Raw genomic sequence first — 26396 nt, forward strand, 5'->3', positions numbered from 1 at the left:
GTACTGCATTAGCTTTGCAAGTCTCCAAGATAAGTCTTGGCTGCTCATCCACAGCTACCTCTAGAGAGCCCAGGCTTCCTAGACACTGCCTACACTTCACTAATAGGGGATATCTGTGATAAGGTGATAACACCATAGGTGTCCACCACACACCAGGACAGCTCCCTACACTGAGATACTTGTCTGCAGTCAGAGTATCAACAAGTTAATCTGCCCTAGGGACAGGATAGGTATCAGCCTTAGCAACTGCATTGAGGCCTCTGTAGTCTACAGAAAATCTCATTTCTTTTTTCCGCCCTTTGGAATGAGGTTTTGGCACAAGGACTACAGGACAAGCCCAAGGGCTGTCTGAAGGCTCAATAACCCTCCATCTCTAGCATTTTGGAGACGTCTGCTCTGATGCAGTCTTTAACATGGTCAGGTTGCCTGCAGATTTTACTCTTGACAGGCAGACGGTCACCTGTATCCACATTGTGGGCACACCAGGTAGTCTGACTGTGTGTTAGAGAGAAAAGTTCTGGTAACTGACTAAGCATCTATCTGTCTGCAATCAGTTTGTTACTGGTCAGTGAGGCTGTCAGCAAAGACTACTCCATCTACTGAACTATCAACAGGGTTGAGTGAGAGGAGATCAGGAAGAAGGTCACTGTCTACTTCCTATCCCTTATCAGTGGCCATGAGTAAGCTCGTCTCAGCCCTTTCAAAGTAAGGCTTTAGGCGATTCACATGATGCACCATCTGGTGGCTTCTTGGAGTACCTAGGTCCACTAGGTTGATAACCTCGCCTTTCTTCAGCACAATTATACGAGGGCGCCACTCCACTTGTCTTGGAGTGCTTTTGGGGGGGCCACAGGCTCCCGAAACCATACCTTCTGCCCTGGCTGATAAACAGTCAGAACACCCTTTTGGTCATGCCATAACTTTTGAAGTTCTTGGCTGGCTTCAAGGTTTTTGGTGGCCTTCTACATGTATTCAGCCATATGTAAATGTAAGCCTAATACATACTGCACAATGTATCATTTGGGAGACATGAGAGACTGCTCCTATTCCCCCTCCACAAGACAAGGAGGACTCCTACCTGGGTGTCCAAACAGAAGCTCAAAGGGGCTGTAACACACTCCCTTCTGAGGAACGTCCCTGTAGGAGAAAAGAAGGCAAGGTAGTTGGACCTCCCACCTCCTCCTGAGCTTCTCCAATAGTCCCATAATCATACCTTTGAGGATTTTGATGAACAAGGTCAGTGCCACCCTCTGACACTAGGACAGCCCCAGTGGTTTCTCTGACTAGGCCAGAGTCCACTGCAGTACCCAAGGTGAACCCAGCTACACCCTTGGTTGTGGTACTGCTACTGGCGCTACTGCTAGGGGCACTAGGGGAAGTAGTAGTAGTAGTGCTGGTGGCTTTCTTAGGACAACTGGAGTCAGCTGCCCTATGGCCTTTTGCCTTACAGGCAAAGCACCAATGTTTCTTACCAGAGGAAGATATGGATTTCAACCCAACCCCAAAGGAAGATGTTTGTGGACCTGAAGAAGACTCTTTCGTTTTATCTTTAGGTTTCTCACCATCTTTCCCTTGGGATTTGGAAGTATTCCCTTTCCATGGTCACTCCCACTAAGAGTTTTCGTACCCACCCTGGTGAGAACCCACTTGTCTGCCTTCTTTCCCAAATCTTGGGGAGAGGTTAGCTCAGAGTCCACCAGGTATTGGTGCAGTTTGTCAAACATACAGTTCTTAAGGATTTGTTCTCGTGATTAGAATGCACAGCCCTTTGTAGTCATGCACCTTACTACCATGTAACCAGCATTCTACAGCTTTAACTGCACAGTCCACAAAATCAACCCAGTCTTGAAAAGACTCCTGGGTTTCTCTGAACTTAATGCTCCAGTATTCTTCTGAATGGTCACAAACCTCTTGATTTGTTCTAGTAGAACTATGCTGGGTGTTAATATTACGATAGTTAAGAGAGCCATCCATTTATTTTTTTTGTTGTCATTATTTATTGTTGGTTACTTCGGGACTGGTTTGGTCATATCTTACAGAGGTGTATTTTGTGTTGTATTCCTACATCCTCAGTGGATAGCTGTATTTTTGATGGATTCTCTTTAGCATATGTGGTAATGATTTGGGAAGATACATCCTTATTGTATGTCTCCTCATCCTTTGTGAGCCTTTATATTTTGGGTATTGTATCTGTTTATAGTGACAGAATTTATGGAAGTATCAAATTGTCTGTGCTGTTCTAAACTGTTCAGTAATTTCTTTAATTTTTTTCTTGCTTCCATTACATATTGAGGCTCTTTATATTCTTGTGCATTATATAGGAATTAGTGTGCAGAAGACATTTCTTGGGACATTTGTGCAGCGTTGCTGAGTGATAATGCATGCAAGAGCCCATGTACCACTCAGAGACAGCAGATGATCTCATGATAGCTATTTTGCTACTACCTAGGTATATTTAGCTAAGTAGGCAAAGCTAAATGCTCTGCCCGGATGTTGACTGTATTACACCCAGGCATGTGGATCCAGGGAGACATTCAAATTAGGTTGTGCTGAATCAAACAAGACTAGGATTAGCTTCATGGCCTTGGAAGCAGAGTTACCAGTGAGACAGGTTCCGCTAGTAGAATGAGTGAGTGAGGAGGATATTGGGTCAAAGAAAACACCGATGGTACAACGAAAACAGCTGTCACATGAGAGGAACACAATATTGTGTAAGCCACCTTTTAGTATATAACAAGGAGTAGTCCGGGATACTCTGTGAAGCTCACAGACGAAGTTGTGCAGATTTGCTATTGCCCACAGCTGCTGTCCCTCTGCACTGTTTGTAGGGAGTGTTTGGAGCAGGCTTCCTGGTGCTAACTTCCAAAGCAAAGTCATCAAAGGACGTATGGTCTATTCTCCTATTTTGTCTTGATTCGCAGAATCATTATTATGCTTTGACTTACTGCATTGTACCTGATTTGAGCCAGCACTGCAATATACATGACTGTTTTGGTACTGTTTAGCTAGCATTGCCAATTACATGACTGTTTTGCTATTGTTTTCATTAAAGGTTTACTGTATCAGCTACGTGTGTTGCTCCTTACAGGGTGTCTGTATTGATTTGTACCTTATAAAGATAGCTTGGGTTGGTTGCAGGAAACCAGTCCAACACAGTTCTGTTGTGGGGTCTCTGCTGTGGGTGATTTACTGCTGTTGGGTGCCTCTGACACCGCCATCATCTTAGTGTCTGTATTAAGTTGCGCTTGCTTGTAGATCATGGTTTGCTAAAGATTTGTGCCATGGCTGTGATCAATTATTTTACTGCTTCAATGGCACATGATTATGTATGCTATCTAGTGTTGTTAGCAGTTTTGCCATGTTCATTTGTGAAATGTTTGGAAAAGTCTTGTCTATTATTTTCCCCAAGATGTAATGTATTCCTAAGTCCAGCTCGTGATCTTGGTTATGTGGATCTTGTATGAAAGTAGGATCTTTCTGACATGGTTGCCCCCACTTTTTGCCTGGTTTTAGTGTATTTTGACTGTAGTACACTAGGATCCTTCGAACTAGGACCTCAATGCCAGTGTACTCTCCCCTACATGTGTCCCCTCTATCAGAAGAGCTAGAAGTGGTGTACGGTCGTTTGGCTTTATTGCAACCAAGCTCTAGAATGCCCTCCACCCGGCCATATGATCCATGTACGAGTTGAGTTTCTGAAAATCCTTTAAGACTTGGTATTTAAAAACTGATCCTTTAGGTGATGCCTCTGGTCATGCTGCAGTGGTTCTCCTTTTCCTTCAGCGCTGGGATGCCTTCGAGTTCCAAGCACTTTGTAAGTCCCCTAACATAGCACAGCATGGCATAGCAGCTCAAAGAGTCAAACATGTTAGTTGATCAAAAACACAATAATGGGAATAGATAGCTTACCAGTCTGAATGAAGTTCAGGCTAAGGACTTCTAATGGATAACTCAGCCCAGGGTAGAGAACCATCATATCTTTACACGTCTCTCTCAACTTTGCATGATCATTGGGAAACTAAAACAATGAAAATACATCTGAAAATTCAGGTAAAGAATCAGTAAATAAACATACACAGTATTCCATTTAAGTCTGTTCTGTTCAAGCATTTAGGAAACATTAAAGAATAGAGTTTATTTGAAACACATTCTGCTAAAAAGGACATGCATGAGCCCAAAGAAACCAGTAATCCATTGGATCACTCAAATGCTGTTCACTTTTATGACTGAATTGCTTCTTCCTTTCCACTAGTCCTAACCAATACAGTTTCACAAAAACACACTGTATCACAATAAATACAACAAAAGTATGATAGACAAAATTCTATGTTAGAGCTAGAAGCAAGGACTATGCTTTTCTTCGTTTGTTTTATTGTAACATTGCATCCAACAACAACCATTTTTAACATTAACAAAATTAAATTACTGTTCACCGAAACACCAGAGAACCATAACATGTTCATTATCCAGTCAATGGTAGTCCTAAACATAGTCCATCATCGCTGTCCAGACTCCCTCTTTCTTAGCTGCTCAGCAGCCCCAGTGAAGTCCCATTTCACTCCTCTTTCTGTGTTTCACAATATTGTTACTGCTCATTTAGCCTTACGGTACCTTGGAATGCCATAGCCTTTGATCTTTTTTCTCAATTAGCTGCCTCGTAGGTCGCAGCACTGCTAATGCGCTCTTGACACAACATGGTTCCCGGTCTGCAGACACCGCATTGCGGTCCACTGGCCACTAGAGGGCGTAGTGAGCAACGCGTCTCGGCAGCTCCGCAATGCGCTTCTCACTACAGTGGGATTCAGACGTGCAGAGACAACTTCCCAGGTGCCCAATATCTTCCAGTGGTCTTGGTGGACCCACCTTGTCTGATTTTAGGAATTATCCCACCTTGTTCTTCTCTTCCTTATTTATCCAGTTCTTAGCAACAACCCTTTGAATCACTTAACGTGGATCTCCCATTTGATCTCGATTTCATCCTCCTCTTTTATTATCTTTGATTGGTAGTCTGGGCTCCCACTTCTGAAATAAATGTAGAGTCCCAGACATACACTCTAGTGCTGTGAGACTACAGACAAGTTGTGGGTACATCACATCCTGACATTAGGTGTGAGACTGTCGCCCACACCATCTGCCCTGCCTCATTAAATATTTTTTAGGTTGAAAGTCCATGGACGGTTGGGATGAGCCAGATGTTTTTGTTCAATTTGTTTAAACTATCATAAGGTTAATTACTTGAATGTTTCCTAAACTGTTTGCCAGGGGTTTTTAAACATTCAGAAACATAATCAAAATGTTGCTGTTACTTTCTCTTCAAGAAAGAGTGGGTAGATTTGGGTAGGGATGATGGCTTTGGCAGTGCTGAAGGGCATTCATTTACTAGTGAAGAAGTACGTAATGTGACACCTGAATTTAGCATACCAGGAGGCAATCTCAAAAAGACCACAGTGAATAAATAGTGCTATGTTAAAAAAGAGTAAATAAATGCACTGACAACATAGTGAGGCATGGCCTCTCTTGGGTGTGTCTGTAAAACTGAAGTTTGTTCTTGAATTTTTTTTGTCTTGAATTTTGACCCTTTGTACTGAATTTTTTACAGTCCTGTCCTGAATTTGCCTCATTGCGAGGTGGTCATCCTAATTGCCAGAGCCTCTCCAGCTTGAAGCTGCTGCAGCCTTGTCTGCCTGCCTGGTTGATGCCCTGCACGGAGTCTGTAGCTGCTTCCAAGTTTTTCCAGACACTCTATCCTCCTCTACCCTCCTTCACCCCCGGGGATCCATATCGCATGCTTTATTTCTGGAAGTCCTGCAGGGTCTGTTTCGACAGTGCTGCAGTGCAGGCTGGTTTTGGGACACGGTTCTTAAGCAGCCCCATCAGACCAGGAGGAGAAAGTGTCCCTGGGGCATAAGCCCTTTAATTTGTGCGGCCACCGGCCCACCCACACTTACTGGGGTCCCCAGTGTCACACTAGCATGCGCTGCATACACCATAGTAGGGCTTCGCTCATATAAAACTGAGTGGCCTCAGGCCTGCCCCTATTGCAAACGGGAACCTCAGTTCGTGCAGAAAGAACTGATAGAACCTCCAACATTGGGCTACAATCATGCACGCCTCCCAGAGTGCCTTTGAAGAGAAGGACTCCCCGTCTTTCCTACAGCGGGATGAGGCATTCAATGAGACGGAAAATATCACCATTTATCCACCTGTTAATAAGGCCATGTGCCCCCTCGAACAGCCCCTCACCCAGCAGATTGTACTGGAGTGCGCAAAAGATACCCAAACCAGACCCACAACCCTGGGTCCGCCGGGCCCCCCACAAACCCTCCCCAGGACGTCCTGGGTGAGATTAAACTGCCCCAAAAGACAAAATGTGTCAAGGAGGGGGATCACAACGTGCTCACTCGCCTCAAGTGAGCCTTTCTGGCTTAGGTGTCCTACCCAGAAGGGCCGGCCATACTTTCTGATGTTTACCCAGAGCATTCACAGCCAGATTCCCCAGATCAACAGAACAGGGGGGAGTTTCCATGGGGACTTGGAAGTTGAAGTGGGCCCATCCAGGCCCAGGCAAGCTACACCAACCCAGACGATTCACCCCAGATCTGCGAATTGGACCCCAGCAGATAAGGAGGCAACGTGTGTGGCAGGGTGTCTTCGCAAGCCCCTAGAGAAGGATGCCCGTAGCCATCCTTAGGTGCAGTGCCCCGGCCCTCCTTGGAAAGAAAGGTCACCCTTACCCCGGATATAGGCTCCAGGATGCCTACCTTCAGGGCCAAATATATGAAGGACCCCAAGGAGGCTATTGATAGGTTATGGCATTCATGTCACGACATGTTTTTAGATGACATGGGCCCATGACAAAGATATTGGATATGGCAGAAGAGGCCAAGGCCTAGGGCTCTCTCATCCCTTCCCCCCCCGATGTCCTATCTGGAACGCAAACTGCGTGCTGTGTAGGGATCACCACTGATCATTACTGATCAAGGTCGACCCAAAGTTGGGGGACCTGGCCACTTCAGAGGTGGGCCAGAGTGCTGCTTGGTATCCCCTTCGTAAAGGAATTGGGGATATTTGTGGCCACATTTACGTCACTCAAGAAAGCGCTGACCAGCATTAAACGCATCGTTAACCTGCAGGTTTTCCAAGGGGCCAGTCATGGTAGAAGCCAAACGACCAGCCGCTTATCCTGTCCACACCCTCCAGGGGGCAAGGCTCCAGACGTGACCAGTGGCAAAGTAGCGCTCGCTTCACCTCCTAACCCATGAGAGGACAGCGGTTCCGCAGCAAAGGCAGTTTCAAGATTCAAGTCACAATGGTGAGTGTTCTTCCTGAGAAACAGTCTGGGGGAGTGAGTGGGTGGGAGGGACATCTGGCGCATTTTCTCCAAGCATGGGTTCATATCACCACAGACGCATGGGTCTTGCAAACAGTGAAAGGGTTCCAAATCGAGTTTTATGGGTTTTCTCAGCAAGAGTCCCCACCGTGGCCCTTCTTTTTTCAGAACAAGCTGTTGTGCTGATCGACGAGGAAGTCGAGGCCCTCCTAGAGAAAGGGGCCATTTGCAGGTTGGTGACTCACTTTAAGGGTTTCCTCAGCAGTCTTTTACTGGTAGTTAAAAGCAATGGAGGACAGAAACTAGTAATGAACCTCCAGGAATTGAATGAGTGGCTGGTTTAACAAGATTTCAAGGTGGAGGGCATTCACCTCCTCAAAGATGCTTTGCGCGCACTGGACTGGATGGTGCGTCTGAACCTAAAAGGTGCTAACCTGACAACTCCAATCTTTCCTCCTCACCACCAGTTTCTCCAGTTCATGTGGTGCTCCCAAACCTTTGAATTCTTCACACTTCCGTTTGGTCTGTCGTTGGTGTCATGGTGCTTCACAAAGGTCCTCTAGCCAGTGGTGGAGTATCTTTGAGCGCAAGGGATAAGGCTCATTGTCTATTTAGACAACATCCTCTTGCTAGCCCAGTGCCCCCAGAAGTAATCTTCCCAGGCCCTCTTCACTAACGGACTCCCCAGCAGCTCAAAGCACAATACCTGTGGAAGGGTCTAACTTATTGTCAATCAGTGCCACTAAGGGACAAAGCCATTGAAGGAAGCACCTGGTTGCTTAACCATATGGAGGCATCCTACGGGAGAATGATCTTCAGTTCCACCAAAAACTTGGTCATTGAGTCTGACGCCAGCAGGTCAGGCTGGGGCGCTAGGTGTTGGGACTTCTCCAGAGAAGAAAGTTGGTCACCACAAAAACAGAGCTAGCATATCAATTGTTTGGAAATCCTTGCTGGTTCATTCCCGGTTCGGTGTTGGAAGAAGAACTAGATTCTGTCTTGTGTCCTTCTAAAGATGGACAATGTAGTGGTCTCAAGTGTGGTTTCAATTCTGATGAAACTTTCTTGGGAACCTCTAGTCCGACTCCCCCTATTACCAAACATTCTGCTTAATTCGAAAGTAGCCCGCACCAGTTTGTGATGGAGGGATTCCTACAACTGATGGCCTGGTACATTACAGGAGATACTGGACACGCACAGGGCTTTTGCAATACGCTCAATTCCTCCTGTCCAACGCATGGGCTGACAGCATGACCAAACAATACTGGTCGGCCTAGACACGATAACTGCATTGGTCTTTCTGATGGGGTGTGGATGCTGTGTGTGCAGACTTAGCAAAGCTGGACAAAAAATGTCTTACCTACACTAAGGATGGCCTTGGCTACCGGATCTATTAATGCTTTTGCCTTTCAGGCAGCCATTTCAGCGGACATGCTCCTACTAAAGGCGCCCTGGTGGGGGAAAACACTTCTGTTTGCTGGTTGCTTAGAGGGATTTGCCTTTCTCTTCCACCTGAACCCCGCTACTCAACAATGTGGGATGTTAACCAGGTCCTAAATCTTTTTCTATCTTGGCAACCAAATAGGTTTTTATTTCGGAAGGAGCGGTCAGCAAAATTGCAATGCTTCTCTGTCTTTATCATGCAGACGGGTCTCTGACATGAGAGCCCTTGACCTGTCTGGCAGGGCGTTTTCCCCGGATGGGGTTCCCTTTACGGTAAGTAGAGGAACCAAATCTAACACCCGCATAATATCCTGCCCAGCTTCTCAGGATGTTCCCAAATTGTGTGTAGTGCAGTGTCTTGTTTATGAGTTAATAATGAAAGAAGTTTGCTTTCCAAACAAAACACAGCTACTCATCACATTAACAAAATTGCACAAAGCTGTTTCCTCACCTACAATAGCCCAATGGGTTCATTGGGTAATGCAGGAAGATGATATTAACACCAAGACATTTGAGGCACATTCTGCCAGAGGGGGAATGGCCTTGAAAGCTTTTTGCTTGGGTGCTAGTTTTAAGGACTTAATGAATGCAGCAGACTGGTCCTTAGATTCCATGTTTAATTAGTTTTATTTTAAGCCAGTGCTGGATGTGGCTCATTTGGTGGTAATTAAGCTCTGAACTAGCATAATCCTCGCCTCCTTTCCTGAAATATAATGAACATTTGCCTAGCTTTCGTAATGGAAACTTTGAATTTTATTAAAGACACGGAGGCTAGGATTATCCCACCTGGCGATGATCAACATATGGTTTACCTCCCTGTTCTGGATTAAGTAATTCATTTTCATATTGGTTGACATGTAATTATGATTTATGTGCCTCGTATGATTAGGTTTATTTTCCTCAGAGTATGACTTACTGTTATTGTGGCCTGATGAGTGTTGCTCTTGAGACCAGTCATTTAAGGTGTTTTTTTCTTCATAGGGACTGATGATTCAAAAAAGGATACTTGAATATCAATCTATGGCGTGATACGCACAAAGAAAGAGAGAGTCTGGACAGTGACAAACTATGTTTGGAACTACAATTGACTGACTGGATAATGAACATGTTAAGGTTTCCTGGTGTTTCTGGGAACAGTAGTTTAATTTTGGTACTGTTAAAAATGGCTGCTGTTGGATGAAATGATATAATAAAGCGAAGGAAGAAAAGCATAATTCTCGCCTCCATGTCCTTGATAGAACTGAAACTTTTCGTTATGAAAGCTAGGCAAATTTTCATTCATCAGCGAAGTCAAAGTTAAAATAAGGGTAGAAGTGTCTAAATTGCGGACACTGAAAATAAATACCACTGATTGGCTCCCAAATCACTCTTGTTTCCTGTCTTCCTATAGGTCAGTGGCTCCTCCTAGCTTCCGTCTTCCTCCTGGACTTCGGAGTCCTTGTCCATGCCGTGGAGCATTGATGAAGTACTGCTTTCTGCGACCAGTGTCCTTCCACTAGCAGCAGGTACTCTTTTCTTTCTTTTTTAATTTTCAACATGCACTCTTAGAGAAAGCATGTGTCTGCAGTCCTCTTCACGCATTCAATATCCTCTCCTTCACCCCCACCCGCTCCTGTGGTTTCATCCAAACCCATCCCTCCCGCTCTACTCGACCCAAAGGTAGTGGAGCATTTTATATGAGAACCAGTTACATTACACTATTTACATTACATTTACACTGGGGAGATTACGTGATTTGCCCAGAATCACAGGATGCTGCGCCAAAACAGACTCAACCTGGATCCCCTGGTTCAAACCTGGCAGCTCTTTCCCTTTAAGCCACATCTTGTTAGTCACAGCAGTTCATTTTTAGTCACTATGTGCAGTGCATATTTCTGCAATCCTCTGTATGCATCTGTAGTCCTCTCCTTCATCCCTGCCTGCTCCCCTGTGGTTTCATCCAACCCTCTAACCCCCGGTTCTACTCGACCTGAACATATTATATTGCTTTATATGACCACCAGTTGTACAAGTTACTTACCTTCAGTAACGATATATCTGGTAGAGATATATTCTAGTTGTAGATTCCTTACCTTGGAATAGATACCCAAGCAATGCCATCCTTGGGGGTGGGCTGCGAACCAAGGTCATACTAGTAAGTCCGGCAGGACCAAACTACCAAAGTAGCCGTCCCAACGGACTTGACTGTCCAGGCAGTAATGTTTAGCAAGCGTGTGCAAGGATGCCCATGTAGCTGCCTATCAGATATCCAGGACAGGAACTCCGCATGCTAATGCAGTGAAAGCAGCAGTCGCTCTGGTGGAATGAGCATGCAAGCCCTCAGGGGGTTGCTTCTTGGCCAAAGAGTAGCACATCTTGATGCAAAGAAGTACCCATTGAGAGATAGTACATTTGTGCACTGCCTTCCCTTTCGTCGCACCCACATATCCAACAAAGTTGATCGTCCACCTGGAAATCTTTAGTACGATTGAGATAGAACATCAACACTCTTTTTGGGTCCAGACAGTGGAGTCTCTCTTCCTCATGAGAAAGATGTGGAGGTGCGTAAAATGTAGGCAAGGTGATGGACTGGCCTACGTGAAAAGGTGTACCGACCTTGGGAAAGAAGGAAGTATAAGTGCGCAACACCACTTTGATAGGGTGTACAGACAAGTATGGGGGCTTTGATGAAAGAGCCTGAAGCTCACTCACTCTGCGGGCAGAAGTGATGGCAACAAGAAAAACAGTCTTGAAAGTAAGGAGCCGTAATGGACAATTCTGCATCGGCTCAAAGGGAGTACATATTAAGAAAGTAAGTACAAGATTAAGGTCCCACTGAGGCATGATAAATGGAGTGGGAGGAAACAAATGGGTGAGAACTTTAAGGAATCGATTGACAATAGGAGACTTTAAGAGTGAAGGCTGATCAGGTAACCTAAGAGAGGCTAAAATAGCCGATAAAGAACCTTTAAGGGTGCCCAAAGCAGAGCCCTGCTGGGATAAAGAAAGAATGAACAAAAGAACCTCAGAAAGAGGGGCAGAGATGGGGTCAACAGATTTGCTGGTACACCATGCCACAGATTTATGTCAACGATAGGCGTATACTGTTTTGGTGGAGGGGTGTCTGGCTGCCAAGATAACGTCACAGACTCCGGGTGGGAGGTCAAAAGCGTCAACTGCCGCTGCTCAATCTCCACGCATGAAGACAGAGATTGGACAGGTTTGGGTGGAGAACAGTCCCCTGCTGCTGCAACAGAAGATCCTCCCAAAGAGGCAGTCTGAGTGGAGGATCAGTGGCCATGCTCAATAGCTCGGGATACCATACTCTCCGTGCCCAGTCCGGAACCACCAAGATAACTTGGGCCCGGTCATTCCTGATCTTCTTTAGAACTCTGGGCAGAAGAGGTATAGGCAGAAAGGAGGCCGGAGTTCCACTTGAGACAAAAAGAGTCTCCGAGCAAGTGCTGCCTTGGAAACTCCAATGGCAAAACAGCTGACATTGCGCGTTCTCTGAGGAGGTGAACAGATCTAACCAAGGCTCTCCCCACTGCTGAAAGAGACCTTGCCCCATCTCCGGATGGAGACACCATTCATGATCGGCTATGCATCGACAGCTGAGTTTGTCTGCTCTGGCGTTCAGAGAGCCTGCTAGATGTTGAACCACCAGGGTAATGTCCTGATGTTCCAGCCATGTCCAGCGGCATAGTGCCTCCTGACAAAGGCTCCACGACCCTACTCCGCCCCTTTTATTGCAGTACCGTATGGTGGTAGTGTTGCTTGTGAACACTTGCACTACTTTCCTTTGAGAGAGGGAAGTAATGCTTTCAACGCAAGCCTGATCGCCGAGAGCTCCAGAAGCTTGATATGGAGCCCAGATTCCACCGGAGACCAGAGGCCTCTGATCTCAGTCTCTCCCATGTGGCCACCCAATCCCAGAAGTGACGTATCTGTCACTATGCATAGATCTGGCAGGGGAAGGGAGAGGGATCTGCTGTGGACCCAATGTGGATTCAAAAGCCACCACTGCAGGTCTTTAACAGTCCCCTCTGAGAATGAGGTTGAGGTGCTGAATGTTTCTAGCATTTGCGTCAAGAATTTTTAATTCTATTAAGGACACGGAGGCGAAGATTATGCTTCTCTTTCTATGCTTTATTTCATAAGCAGCCAATAAAGGGAACGTATTTAAACACTACATTCCCCAGAGCAACCATTATAGTTGCATGGCCAACCCCAGAAAATGTCTCTATAAAACCTTTCGACACCAAAACACTTCCTCTTTCTTTGAAGAACTAAACACAGTTAATATACTGCATCCGTAAAAGTAGGCCAAACCAGAACAAGAACTTCAGTCCCACGGAAACTTTGAGCAATCCCAAGATACATCCCATGGAGCTGGAAAGAAGTGGTCAGCGCGAACGCCCCTGCTCGAACTGGACCTCAAACCTAAATGTAGAGCATCATCATCATCTGTCGTCTTGTCCTAGGAAGAATAAGCACATTTCAGCCATAAACCTTGTCTCAAGTTATAAAATAATAATCACTGCAAAAAACTATCAGTAAAGCAAAACAGGGAGGAAGCAATACAGAAAAACATAATTTTACATATATATATAAATATATACACACACATATATATATATATATATATATATATATATATATATATATATATGGAAAATGTCACTTACCCAGTGTACATCTGTTCGTGGCATGTTGGGCTGCAGATTCACATGCTGTGCATTATCCTGCCATCTAGTGTTGGGCTCGGAGTGTTACAAGTTGTTTTTCTTCGAAGAAGTCTTTTCGAGTCACGGGACCAAGTGACTCCTCCCTTTTGGCTCCATTGCGCATGGGCGTCGACTCCATCTTAGATTGTTTTCCCCGCAAAGGGTGAGGTAGGAGTTGGTAAAGTAAGGATACTAGAGGTGCCCATGCAATGGAGTAGAAATGTATGTACATAGTGTGTAGTAAAGGAATATTTATTTACATATTTACAATTTACATGCAACTAAAACGGCTACAGGCTCCCGGGGAGGTGGGAGGGCGCATGTGAATCTGCAGCGCAACATACCACGAACAGATGTACACTGGGTAAGTGACATTTTCCGTTCAATGGCATGTGTAGCTGCAGATACACATGCTGTGCATAAACTACAAAGCAGTAATCTCCCCAAAAGCGGTGGTCAGCCTGTAGGAGTTGAAGTTGTCTGAAATAATGTTCTTAGTACAGCCTGTCCTACTGTGGCTTGTTGTGTTGCTAACACATCTACACAGTAATGCTTAGTAAATGTATGGGGCGTAGACCAGGTGGCTGCCTTACAAATCTCTGTCATTGGTATATTACCAAGAAAAGCCATTGTGGTGCCTTTTTTTCTAGTGGAATGTGCCCTTGGAGTAATGGGTAATTCCCTTTTAGCTTTAAGGTAACAGGTCTGAATACATTGGACTATTCATCTGGCAATGCCCTGTTTGGATATAGGGTTACCTGCATGAGGTTTTTGGAAAGCTACGAACAATAGCTTTGTTTTTCGAAATTGTTGTTCTGTCAATGTAATACATTTAATGTCTAATGTATGCAATGCCCTTTCTGCTACTGATTCTGGTTGTGGAAAGAAGACTGGGAGTTCCACAGTTTGGTTTAGATGAAACGGTGATATGACTTTTGGTAAAAATTGTGGATTTGTACGGAGAACCACTTTATGTTTATGTATCTGTATAAAGGGTTCTTGTATAGTAAATGCCTGTATTTCGCTAACTCTTCGTAGAGAAGTGATGGCTATTAGAAAGGCTACTTTCCACGTCAAGAATTGGATTTGACAAGAATGCATGGGTTCAAATGGTGGACCCATGAGTCGTGTTAGTACAATATTAAGATTCCACAAAGGTACTGGTGGTGTCCTTGGGGGTATGATTCTTTTTAGTCCCTCCATAAAGGCTTTGATAACTGGGATTCTAAAAAGCGATTTTGTATGTGTAATCTGCAAATAAGCAGATCTTGCAGTGAGATGGATTTTAATGGAAGAAAAGGCAAGATTTGATTTTTGTAAGTGTAGTAAATAACTTACAATGTTTTGTATGGAGGCGTTTAGCAGCGTAATTTGATTAGCCTGGCAGTAGAAAACAAACCTTTTCCATTTATTAGCATAACAATGTCTTGTTGTGGGTTTTCTTGCTTGTTTAATGACCTCCATACGCTCTTTTGAGAGGTTTAGATATCCGAATTCTAAGATTTCAGGAGCCAGATTGCTAGGTTGAGCGATGCTGGATTCGGGTGCCTGATCTGTTGTTTGTGTTGTGTTAACAGATCTGGTCTGTTTGGTAGTTTGATGTGCGGTACTACCGAGAAGTCCAACAGTGTGGTGTACCACGGTTGGCGAGCCCACGTTGGTGCTATGAGTATTAGTTTGAGTTTGTTTTGACTCAGTTTGTTGACCAGAAAAGGAATGAGCGGGAGAGGGGGAAAAGCGTAAGCAAATATCCATGACCAGCTGATCCATAGAGCATTGCCCTTGTACTGAGGGTGTGGGTATCTGGAAGCAAAGTTTTGTCATTTTGCGTTTTCTTTTGTTGCAAACAGATCTATGTTTGCTGTCCCCCAGCAGTAGAAGTGATCTTTTAGAATTTGGGGATGTATTTCCCATTTGTGAGACTGTTGGTGATCTCGACTGAGATTGTCGGCTAACTGATTGTGAATGCCTGGTATATATTGTGCTATCAGGCGAATGTTGTTGTGAATTGCCCAATGCCTAATTTTTGCGCTAGGATACACAGTTGTGACGAGTGCGTCCCCCCATGTTTGTTTAAATAATACATTGTTGTCATATTGTCTGTCTTGACAAGAATATGTTTGTGGGCTAGAAGGGGCTGAAAACCTTTTAGTGCTAGAAAGACTGCTAGCAGTTCTAAGTGATTTATGTGAAGTTGTTTTTGTTGACTGTCCCATTGACCTTGTATGCTGTGATTGTTGAGGTGTGCTCCCCACCCAATCATGGAGGCGTCTGTTGTCATAATGGCGTGAGGCACTGGGTCTTGAAATGGCCGCCCTTTGTTTAAATTTACAGGGTTCCAGCATTGAAGCGAAGAGTGTGTTTGGCGGTCTATCAACACTAGATCTTGGAGTTGACCCTGTGCCTGCGGCCATTGTTTTGCTAGGCACTGCTGTAAGGGCCGCATGTGTAGTCTTGCGTTTGGGACAATAGCTATGCATGAGGACATCATGCCTAGTAGTTTCATCACAAACCTGACCGTGTATTGTTGGTTTGGTTGCATGCTTGATTTTATATTTTGAAACGACTGGACTCTTTGTGGACTTGGAGTGGCAATTGCTCTTTGTGTGTTGAGTGTTGCTCCCAAGTATTGTTGTATTTGGGATGGTTGTAAATGTGATTTTTGGTAATTTATAGAAAACCCTAGTTTGTGCAGAGTATCTATTACATATTGCATGTGAATTTGACATTATTGTTGAGTGTTGGCTTATATTAGCCAATCGTCTAGATACGGGAATACGTGCATGTGATTTCTCCTTATATGAGCTACTACTACAGGTAGGCATTTTGTAAATACCCTGGGGGCCGTTATTATTCCGAATGGCAACACTTTGAATTGGTAATGGTTGCCTTGTATTACAAACCTGAGGTATTTCCTGTGAGATGGATGGATGGGTATGTGAAAATACGCATCTTTTAGATCCAGTGTTGTCATGTATTCCCTTTGTTTTAGTAAAGGGACTACATCCATTCAGTGTTCTGAGATCTAAAATAGGCCTTAACGTTTTGTCTTTCTTTGGGATGAGGAAATACAGGGAGTAAACCCCCGTTCCTCTCTGGTGATAACGTACCAGTTCTATGGCTTCTTTTGCTAGTAGTGCTTGGACCTCTATTTGTAATAGGTCTAAGTGTTGTATTGACATTCGGTGCGTTCTTGGTGGAACATCTGGAGGGAATCTTGTGAACTCTATGTAGTAACCATGCTGGATAATTGATAGAACCCAGGTGTCTGTGGTAATGTGTGTCCAATTGTGGTGGTATTTTGTTAATCTCCCCCCTACTGGTGATATGTGTTGGGGAAGTGTGACATTGAAGTCACTGCTTGCTACCAGGGGTCTGCTTGGCAGGCTGGAATTTCCTTCTTCCTCTTGGAAACTGTCCTCTGTAGGAACCACAAAACCCCCCTCTCTGGTACTGAGACTGGTAAGTGGGTTTTGTTTGGGAGGTGGATGGTTCTGAGGGTTGCTGTCTAAACCCTCCCCTAAATTGTGGTTTCCTAAATGTTCCCCTGTATTGAGAGGAGTAGAGTGCGACCATGGCTTTGGCCGTGTCCGTGTCTTTTTTCATTTTTTCTATTGCGGTATCCACTTCCGGGCCGAATAGTTGATGTTGATTAAACGGCATATTCAATACCGCCTGCTGTATCTCTGGTTTAAACCCAGAACTTCGCAGCCATGCATGTCTTCTAATTGTTACTGCTGTATTTACAGTTCGTGCCGCTGTATCAGCAGAGTCTAGTGCAGAGCGGATCTGGTTGTTTGATATGGCCTATCCTTCTTCAACCACTTGCTGGGCACGTTTTTGATGCTCTTTGGGGAGGTGCTGGATGATGTCTTGTATCTCGTCCCAGTGTGCTCGGTCGTAGCGGGCAAGGAGGGCTTGTGAGTTGGCAATTCGCCACTGATTGGCTGCTTGCAATGCCACTCTTTTCCCTGCCGCGTCGAATTTACGACTTTCCTTATCAGGGGGTGGCGCATCCCCTGATGACTGCGAATTAGCCCGTTTTCTTGCAGCCCCCACAACCACGGAGTCCGGAGGGAGCTGTTGTGTAATAAACACAGGGTCTGACGGGGGCGGTTTATATTTCTTCTCGACCCTTGGCGTGATGGCTCTCCCTTTTACTGGTTCTTGGAAAACCTGTTGTGCATGTTTAAGCATGCCCGGTAATATTGGCAGGCTTTGATACGATGCATGCGTCGATGCCAGAGTGTTAAACAAGAAGTCATCTTCCACTGGTTCTGAGTGCATTGTTACATTGTGAAATGTTGCTGCTCTGGCCAGTACCTGCGTGTAAGACGTACTGTCCTCTGGCGGCAAAGGTTTTGTCGGATAACACTCTGGACTGTTGTCCGAAACTGGTGGGTCGTATAGATCCCAGGGGTCCGCATCGTCTTGAGTCATCCCAGTATGTGTGGGTGACTTTGCCATTGGTGTACCCACTGGTGACAACTGTGGTGCTTGTAGTGGGGACGTTTGTGGTGAGAATTGTGGGGGTGGAGACCTTTCTCTAACCACTTTGGCTTTTGGCTGCATCTCAGTCTCGTGAAAAGCCAGTTTTCTTTTGGACTTGAGCGGAGGGATGGGTTGTATCTTCCCTGTGTCTTTCTGGATTTCTAGCCTTTGCTAAGTTTGATCATGCTCTTCTAAATCCAGTTCCTGCTCAAATCTGTGCTTTTCTTTGAGCTGTAGAGAGAGCCCCTGCTCTTCCGTGTAGGACGTCTTTTTCGGCTCTGAAGCCGTTATTTTCTGTATCGAAACCCCGATGGAGATTGTCGGTCTCGGTTCCGAGTGGCTTTTTCGAGGTTTACTCGACTCGATTATTCGATGCCGACTCTTTTCGGTGCCGGTTTCTCGACCGGAGTCGGAAATCTTCGGCAGTAGTTTGGCCTTTTTCAGTGCTGATGTTACTTGGTCACCGTCTTTTCTGTGGGTTGAGCCATGGCCTTCCGGCAGTGGCGTCCCCGAGGCCTTTTGTTTCTTGACCTGACCTTGGGTGTGGGACGGGGCAGGTGTACTCACTTTTTGTGCAGCCGTCGGTGGTCGATCCCCGTCGGATTCATCCGAGTCCGAACTCTGGATGGATATCCGCATCTCTTCTTCTTCGGCGTCGAGATGTTGTAATCGTTTCAACGCCATCTGTAACCGTCTTGCGCGTCGATCTCTTAAGGTCTTCTTGGATCGAAACGCTCTGCAGGCCTCACAAGTACCCTCTCTGTGTTCGGGCGATAAACACAGGTTACAGACCCGATGCTGGTCTGTGTAAGGATACTTGGCGTGGCACTTCGGACAGAAACGGAAAGGGGTCCGGTCCATTAGTTCTTTGTCGACGGGGGTGTGGTCGGGCCGACCAGACCTTGGTTAAGTGCGGAAGGCCCGAAGGGCCGCGGAAGCGGTCTTGTTGTCGGTGCTGATGTGATGATACTAAACCGGTCCCGAACGCAAACAATACCGATGATTTTCTAAGTTTCCCCGATTCGAATTACGGAGCGAAGAGGAACACGTCCGAACCCGATGGCGGAAAGAAAGCAATCTAAGATGTAGTCGACGCCCATGCGCAATGGAGCCGAAAGGGAGCAGTCACTCGGTAACGTGATTCGAAAAGACTTCTTCGAAGAAAAACAACTTGTAACACTCCGAGCCCAACACTAGATGGCAGGATAATGCACAGCATGTGTATCTGCAGCTACACATGCCATTGAACATATAATATATACGTACATAGATCACAATAACAATATATTGTAAAAAATGGGTGCGATAATCCTCGCCTGTGTCCTTAACAGAATTAAAAATTCTTGACGCAAATGCTAGAAAATTTTACATTCTGTGTCAGGACCGGAAGCTCCGATTCTGCTTGTTTAAAGCTGTTCCATCACCACTGAGGATACATCAATTATAGGTTTGTAATAAAAAGTTTTAAAAGTAGACTCCGATGTACAATCAGCAGCTTTCAAAATAGCCTCTAGATATGACCCTAGAGAAAAAGACTTTGATGTCATAGCACCTCTAGTAGAATGAGCTCCAAATTTGGAAATGTCTATACCCGCTTCCGATAGAAGCCATTGTACCCATTTTGCTAACATAGCAGAGGAAACAGGACAGTATGGCTTTTGCAGCGCAATCAACAATTGACCTTGCATGTTTACTCAGAATTCAGCTGTACTAGCTCACAAACCTTCAACCATTGAACCACACGAAGCTTGGGATTATCTGAATAAACTGGATAAGAAATGAACCTGGTGTTACACTTTGTTCTTTGGGATACCACAAAAGAACCCACTTCCTGAGTAAAGCGGCACCCTGCCAGATCCAGGGCCCTTGCATCTGAAATTCTTTTACATGAAATAATGCATAACAACATAGTAAGCTTGGCAGACAACTGTTTCCTAGATAGATAGTTATTGCTTGGCCACGCATCCAAAAAACCAAGGACAACATTAACATCCCACAGTTCAGAATATTTTGGAAGAGGGGGATTAAGCATTCTAATCCCGTAAATCAGCTTCCACACAATGGGTAATTGGCCAACTGGTCTCCCATGTATAAAGGAATGACCTGCGGATATGGAAATTATTAATTGATCTATAAACCATCCCTGCCACTGCCAATGAAGAAAGAAAATTCAGGATCATAGTGCAATCTGCGTTAAAGGGATATGCACCCCGTGTACAACACCAAGCACACCAACTTCTTCAGGATGAAGTATACCTTTTGTGCGTGCCTGAGGTCCATGCTTGATTAGTATAGTCCTGAGCCTCTCTCGAAAGGCCTGGGAGACCCCATCTTTCCCTGAAAGATACCAGGCTACTAATGACAGCTGACAAGATTGGATTAGTGGATGTGGAAGACCCATGGGGTCCAGATGTAGGTTCCAACGCCAAGGTAGCAGAACCAGAGGCGCACAATCTAGCTTGAAAACAATGGGGAACAATGCTTGAAATCTCCACAGAGGGTTTATTAATATCATCTCCGCTCTCTCCCATCTCAGTAGAGTCAGCACTCTGGGTGTCATCATAAACAGAGGGAATGCATAGGAGTAGAAAGGATTCCAGTCCTGCAGAAATGCATCCTCGCTTTCGCCCCCAGGTCTGGGCACCAGCTGAAGTACGCTGGAAGATGGAAATTCTGGCGCAACGTAAACAGATCTATGTCACAGGGTCCCCACCAGTGCACTAAGTAGCGAAACGTCTTGAGATAAAGCCTCCAACTGTCAGCATACTTTAGGTGTCAAGAGTGCCAGTCCACTAATACATTGCGTTGACCCGGTCGGTATTCTGCCATCACCGAAATTAGGTTCTGAAGGCAGAAATGACAAAAATACTTGGCTATTTCCGACAGATGTTTGGACCGAGTCCCCCCCAAGTTTGTTCACATAGCGAACCGTTGAGACATTGTCCATTAAGAGTCGAATACAACAATTCGCTTTCTCTGCCATGAAACTCCATATTGCAAAAAGAACCAGCTAGAAGTTCCAGGAAATTGATATATAGAGCCAATTCAGTAGCCAACCATCACCCACCCATGGAGACTGGGCCACAACAGGCTACCCAGCCCAAACTGCTGGCATTTGACTCTAAAATCATTTCAGGCGTCGAGCCAAAAATGACTCTGCGTTCCATGCCTCCATTGGGTTCAACCATCACAAAATCTCCGTCCTCGCATCCTCCGAAAGAACGATCTGCTGTAAGACAGACCCTTGTTCAAGTGATTTCTAAACATTGAAGGGCTCTGTAATGGACAGGGCCTGGAAATATTGCCTAAATAGAGAATGCCAGGAGACCCACTAACCAGGCTATGGACCTCAAGGATGTAGTGTTCCTGGACAATACTAATCTCAATTCCCTCTTCATACTCTTTACTTTCTGAGAAAGGAGAATCAGCTGAGTTGTCAGAGTCCACCTGGAAACTCAGAAATTCTATGCATTGTGTCAGAATGGATTTCTGTACATTGATCATGAATCCCAGATCTTGCAAAAGAGAAATTGTCCACTCCTGATGCTGATTGGATCTCTGAGGGCATTGGGACATAATTATTATGTCGTCTAAATAAATGATGAGGTGAACGCCTCGGGCTCTCAGAAATTCCGTGACTGGTTTCATGATCTTCGTGAAGCACCAAGGTGCTGATGGGAGACCGAATGGAAGGACTTTGAACTCATAGTATTTTCCTTTCCACAGAAATTGAAAGAATTGTCTGTGAGGATGAAAATAGGCATCCTTCAGGTCTAATTTAACCATACAATCCCCTTCTCTAAGGATGTCCCTCCACAAGTGGATCCTCTCCTTCTTGAAATGACAGTAAAGGCTCCTCTAGTTGAAGTCTCAAAGATTGAGAACTAATCTTGAGCTACTTCCTTTCTTTTCGACAAGGAAAATGGAACTTGTAAAACCTTGGGGATGACACTCGGATTCCTCTATTGCATCTTTCAACATAAGTGTTTGGCGTTTCACATCTATAAAAGTCTGATCTAGTTAGGAAAAACACATCAAAAGCAGTGTACTTGATTGAATAGGAGGTTTTCGTAAAACTCCAGTCTGAAACCCTGGATGGCTTTGAGAACCCAAGAGTCCTGTGAAATCCTTTGTCAAATGTGTACAAGCAGGTGGGTTCATCCCCCCAAAGATACCTCTGAACATGGAATAACTCTCACCTGAAGTACTGGAGTCTTTGAAGGAACTCAAAGAGCCCCTAAACCGTCTTTCAGGAATAGTCCTCTGGATGCACAAGATCTGGTGGGGTAGAATGTGGAAGCTTGGTAGCCATCTCTGCCTGTTTAAAAATGTTCTCTGGAGGAGCCTTGATAATTACCTTGGCCGAATGTTCATCCCCAGAAGTGCCCCACCCTTCCAAAAAGTGGCTTGAGAACTTTTTTAATTGAACCTTGGGCCGTATCCAAGTTAGAATAAGTTGAGACGAATTTAGACAATTCCATCAGGAATGGAGCTCCAAATAAGAGGCTTTGAGCTGCCGGGCCTGACTCTGAAGAGGCTAGGTTTGCAAGTTTGGGGTCTAATTTGATTAGAATGGATGGGCGGCGTTCGCTGGATATTGCGCAGTTGTATTACCCAATTGGCATATGGCTCGCTGGGCCCAATCAGTTAAGATCTCAGCATCTATGGGTGTATTAGAGACTCCTTGGAGTGGAAAGCCATCTCCAAAATCTTTGTCAGAGGACCCATCATGTCTAAAAGTTTATCTTGGCATGATTTCAATTCCCTATCTATACCTTTCTTCAGGTCCTTTGTATATTTCTTGAGGTATGTCACCATGGTGGGGTCCACCTCAGGGGTGTCCACTACCTTGTCAGGCAACTCGGGTCTAGGCCACTCAGACCGCAGACTAGCTGGAACCTCCTTGTCAAAATCCTGTTGTAGGTAAGCTTTGACATAATCTACCACCTCCGGAGGAGAAATGCATGCAGTCGATCTGGGGTCCATATTGTCACCCGGTTCAAAAGTCAGGACTTTGGGTTCCTTGCTAGTGGATGTGTGGTGAGATTTGGCTTTGCATTTGAGTGGACCTTGGATATCTTCCTGAGACAAACTCTGAGAGACTACAGAATCTGAGTCATTAGAGATGGTGTTAGCATGGGAGCCAGAAGAGATACTGTAGGTAAGTTCACCAGACAGAAAAGCGGCCAGACGTTCAAACGCCTCTTAATGTGGCTCCTTAATCTGTGAGCTCTTAAGTTTGTCACCTTCATTAATCATGCTTGGGGGGGGGGGGGATAGCCAGCTCTGTTGGGCAAAACCATAGAGGTGCTTTTTCAAAGGAACAATTGCATTTTACAAGTGCCTCATTTACTGTATGGCGTAGCCCTGCGTCCAGGGCATGGACCAAATTCTATTCAAAAGACCTGGACTGATCATCCTCATAACAGTAACTGTCCTCACCTTCATCAAACATTATGCAGTCTTCAAAGAAGTGCTCAGTATAGGAATGAAATAAATAGCTCAGTCACCACCAATAAAAGAGTATAAGAGCCCCAAGAAGGGTATCAAGGGGGAGCAGGAGGACTAAGATACAATGGATCACATCCCAGCACCGGTCAGAATAAAAACCTTTAGAAAGTGGAGGGAGGACCTATGAAAATTTGCTCGGGGCAAAGCCTCTGGAAGATTTTACTACCCTAGAGAACTCAGTCAAACCATGGCGTCAACGGAGCACAGCGGTCGAAGAGTGCTTAATTTTCAGCCTCAAATGGTAGACCCGCGAAGAGATGTATGCTGAGACACGCATGTGCGTCATGTCTTGCCGGTTGGAAATAGAAAGAGGACTGTGCGGCTGAAGTCCTAGCTCCCAAAACTCCCGCTCCACAAATACAAACGAAAGCGGCACGCTGTCTTGTCTTGAGGGGGGGAAAACATCTCCAATGATAATAATAATCGCTATTTGTTCTACAAGCAGAAAAAATAATTAAATACAAACTACATCCAGCTGTAATAAGAGCGGCTGTCCAACGCAAGCGTGAAAATACACGCAAGCAGAATCGCAATAATTTATATTACAACTATAACCTTAATGCAGATATGATACAACAAAAGTGGTTACTTAACTGGTTGCGGCGCAGCAAAGAAAGAGGAAGTGTTTTGGTGTTGACAGGTTTTATAGATTCATCCTCTACGGTGGGTCATGTGACTATACTGGGAAATGTAGAGTTTAAATACTTTCACTTTATTGGCTGCTGAGAAAATAAAGCATGGAAAGAGAAGAATAATTGGAGCCTCCGGTCCTGACATAGAATTCAGTGGGTCTCAAGATCTGTACAGAATTTGAGAGCATTCACCTCAACAGCTATGGAAGGTTCTTCATTTATGTTAGAATTGGGGTCTCTAGCTGGCAGACAGTTTACACCCGGTCCAAGTAGGGACCCTCACTCTAGTCAGGGTAAGGGAGTCACACACCTAAGATAACCAATGGGAAACTGCATTTAAAAGATATTTCAAAGCAATCTCCATTTTACCCTATCGGAGAGATAGAATTTCCAATAGTGAAAACCAAATTTAGCAGTATTTCACTATTAGGACATGTAAAACACAGCAGTACGTGTCCTACCTTTGACATACATTGCACCCTGCCCTTGGGACTGCCTTGGGCCTACCTTACGGGCAGCTTACATGTAGAAAAAGGGAAGGTTTGGGCCACTTGCCAGGTCGAACTGGCAGTTCAGAACTACAACAGACACTTTAGTGGCAGGTCTGAGACATGTTTATAGGGCTACTCATGTGGGTGGCACAAACAGTGCTGCAGGCCCGCTAGTAGCATTTCATTTACAGGCCCTGGGCACCTCTGATGCACTTTACTAGGGACCTACTAGTAAATCCAATATGCCAATCATGGAGAAAACCAATCACCAACCCAATTTACACAGAGAGCACTTGCACTCTAACACTGGTCAGCAGTGGTAAAGTGCTGAGAGTCCAAAAGCCAGCAAAAAACAGCAGGAGAACAGAAATAAAAAGCACAGGGGAAACCAAGTCAAAAACTGACAATATAAAAAAAGAACAACATTTATAGTGTTCTCAAAAGCACAATAAAATACATTTTTTCAGAGGCAATAACGCTTCCGGAGTGTGTGGGTCCTAAAAACCTTATGCAGCATTAGAAAAGGCGCTCTTCAACAGTCTCAACTTTACCAATACAGCTTAGCATTCTAACAGGGAGAAATATTTCCAACTATTTTACCTTTAGTAGAGGGCAAAAAATAAAAATTTAGGTACTCGATATTGTGGCAAATGGATATAAAACCAACCCTTCTTCACACAATATAGTATGATAGGTGGTCCACTGGCCTACAATACAGTTTACATGCCAATATGTGGAAATACCGTAAGATTCTTGAGTCGAATTGTCGATATAATCCAAAAGTTGATGCAACCAACTCACCAAGCCTATTCAAGTTATCCACACTTAAGGGTAATTCTAGACACATATCACAAAACACTTCTTTCTGAAGATTGGCTATAATTTTCTGGAGATTGATTATCATCTTTTCAAATCATATTGTTTGAACTGATGACAAACCCGCTATCCAACAGGAAAGCAAGTCATTGATTTTGAGATCCATGGTGTCCAGCACTTCCATAGTACTGAATGTTAAACCTCACATCCACATCCGTCAGGATCATGTAGAACTAATGTTCGACTGGGACAAATGTAATCAAATGAGTGGTGATTGACTACAATCACTGGCAAGATGATGCAAAAGGAATAAATGGGCTTCATTTTAGACACCAACTTAAACACAAGGCAACAAAATGTTGCTACACAAATGGAACTATTACTGTAACAGCAAATTCACAGAGCCAGTCGACAAGGAACAAGCAAAACGAAAATGCCCCGTTTCCATTCAGAGATTGTGACTAGATAACATGTAATTCAATGGAGAAATGCCCCATGCACATTAAAAATATATATAAGAATGAACAAATGACAAAAGACATAACATCTTCGATGATCCTAAAATCTCAAATTCTGAACCTTGGGAAGCATTTCAAAGTATGTGGCTAGCATGATAGAAGGTAAACACTGGGCCAGGAATGTTGTAGCCCCAAACGAAAAGCAACCAGGTGGACCCACTTGATTAAACATGATGACAGAGTTGAAATTATCTTAAGGTTCCCTCACCTTTTTCATCTCTGCATATTTTCCCCTAAATTCAGCTCAGAGGTGGGAGTAGAGGTGTCCAGCATTGACCTGTGAGGGCTGGTCTATGCTATATTGTTAGGCTAGCTAATCTCTATATAAAAGTCTCTCCTTTAGATTCACTGCATCTAACTTTATCCCATCGGGATATCCTGAAAAATTGACATAGATCCATCATTTATAGACAAATTTAAAAATGTACAAAAACGACAGTCACTGGCCCTCCAGCAAC

General features: G+C 44.7%; 1 protein-coding gene across 4 annotated transcripts in view; it reads right to left on the reverse strand.

The window, feature by feature from the left end:
- The window catches only part of SKIC3 (SKI3 subunit of superkiller complex), a 1026707-nt gene that overhangs the window by 809843 nt on the left and 190468 nt on the right, over positions 1–26396 (reverse strand). For all 4 annotated transcript variants that reach the window (XM_069225585.1, XM_069225575.1, XM_069225607.1 and 1 more), the window contains exon 8: positions 3910–4018. In XM_069225585.1, the coding sequence (XP_069081686.1) occupies positions 3910–4018 (109 nt within the window). The remainder of the gene's footprint in view (positions 1–3909; positions 4019–26396) is intronic.

Source organism: Pleurodeles waltl, chromosome 1_1, assembly GCF_031143425.1.
Source record: "Pleurodeles waltl isolate 20211129_DDA chromosome 1_1, aPleWal1.hap1.20221129, whole genome shotgun sequence".
NCBI lineage: Eukaryota > Metazoa > Chordata > Amphibia > Caudata > Salamandridae > Pleurodeles > Pleurodeles waltl.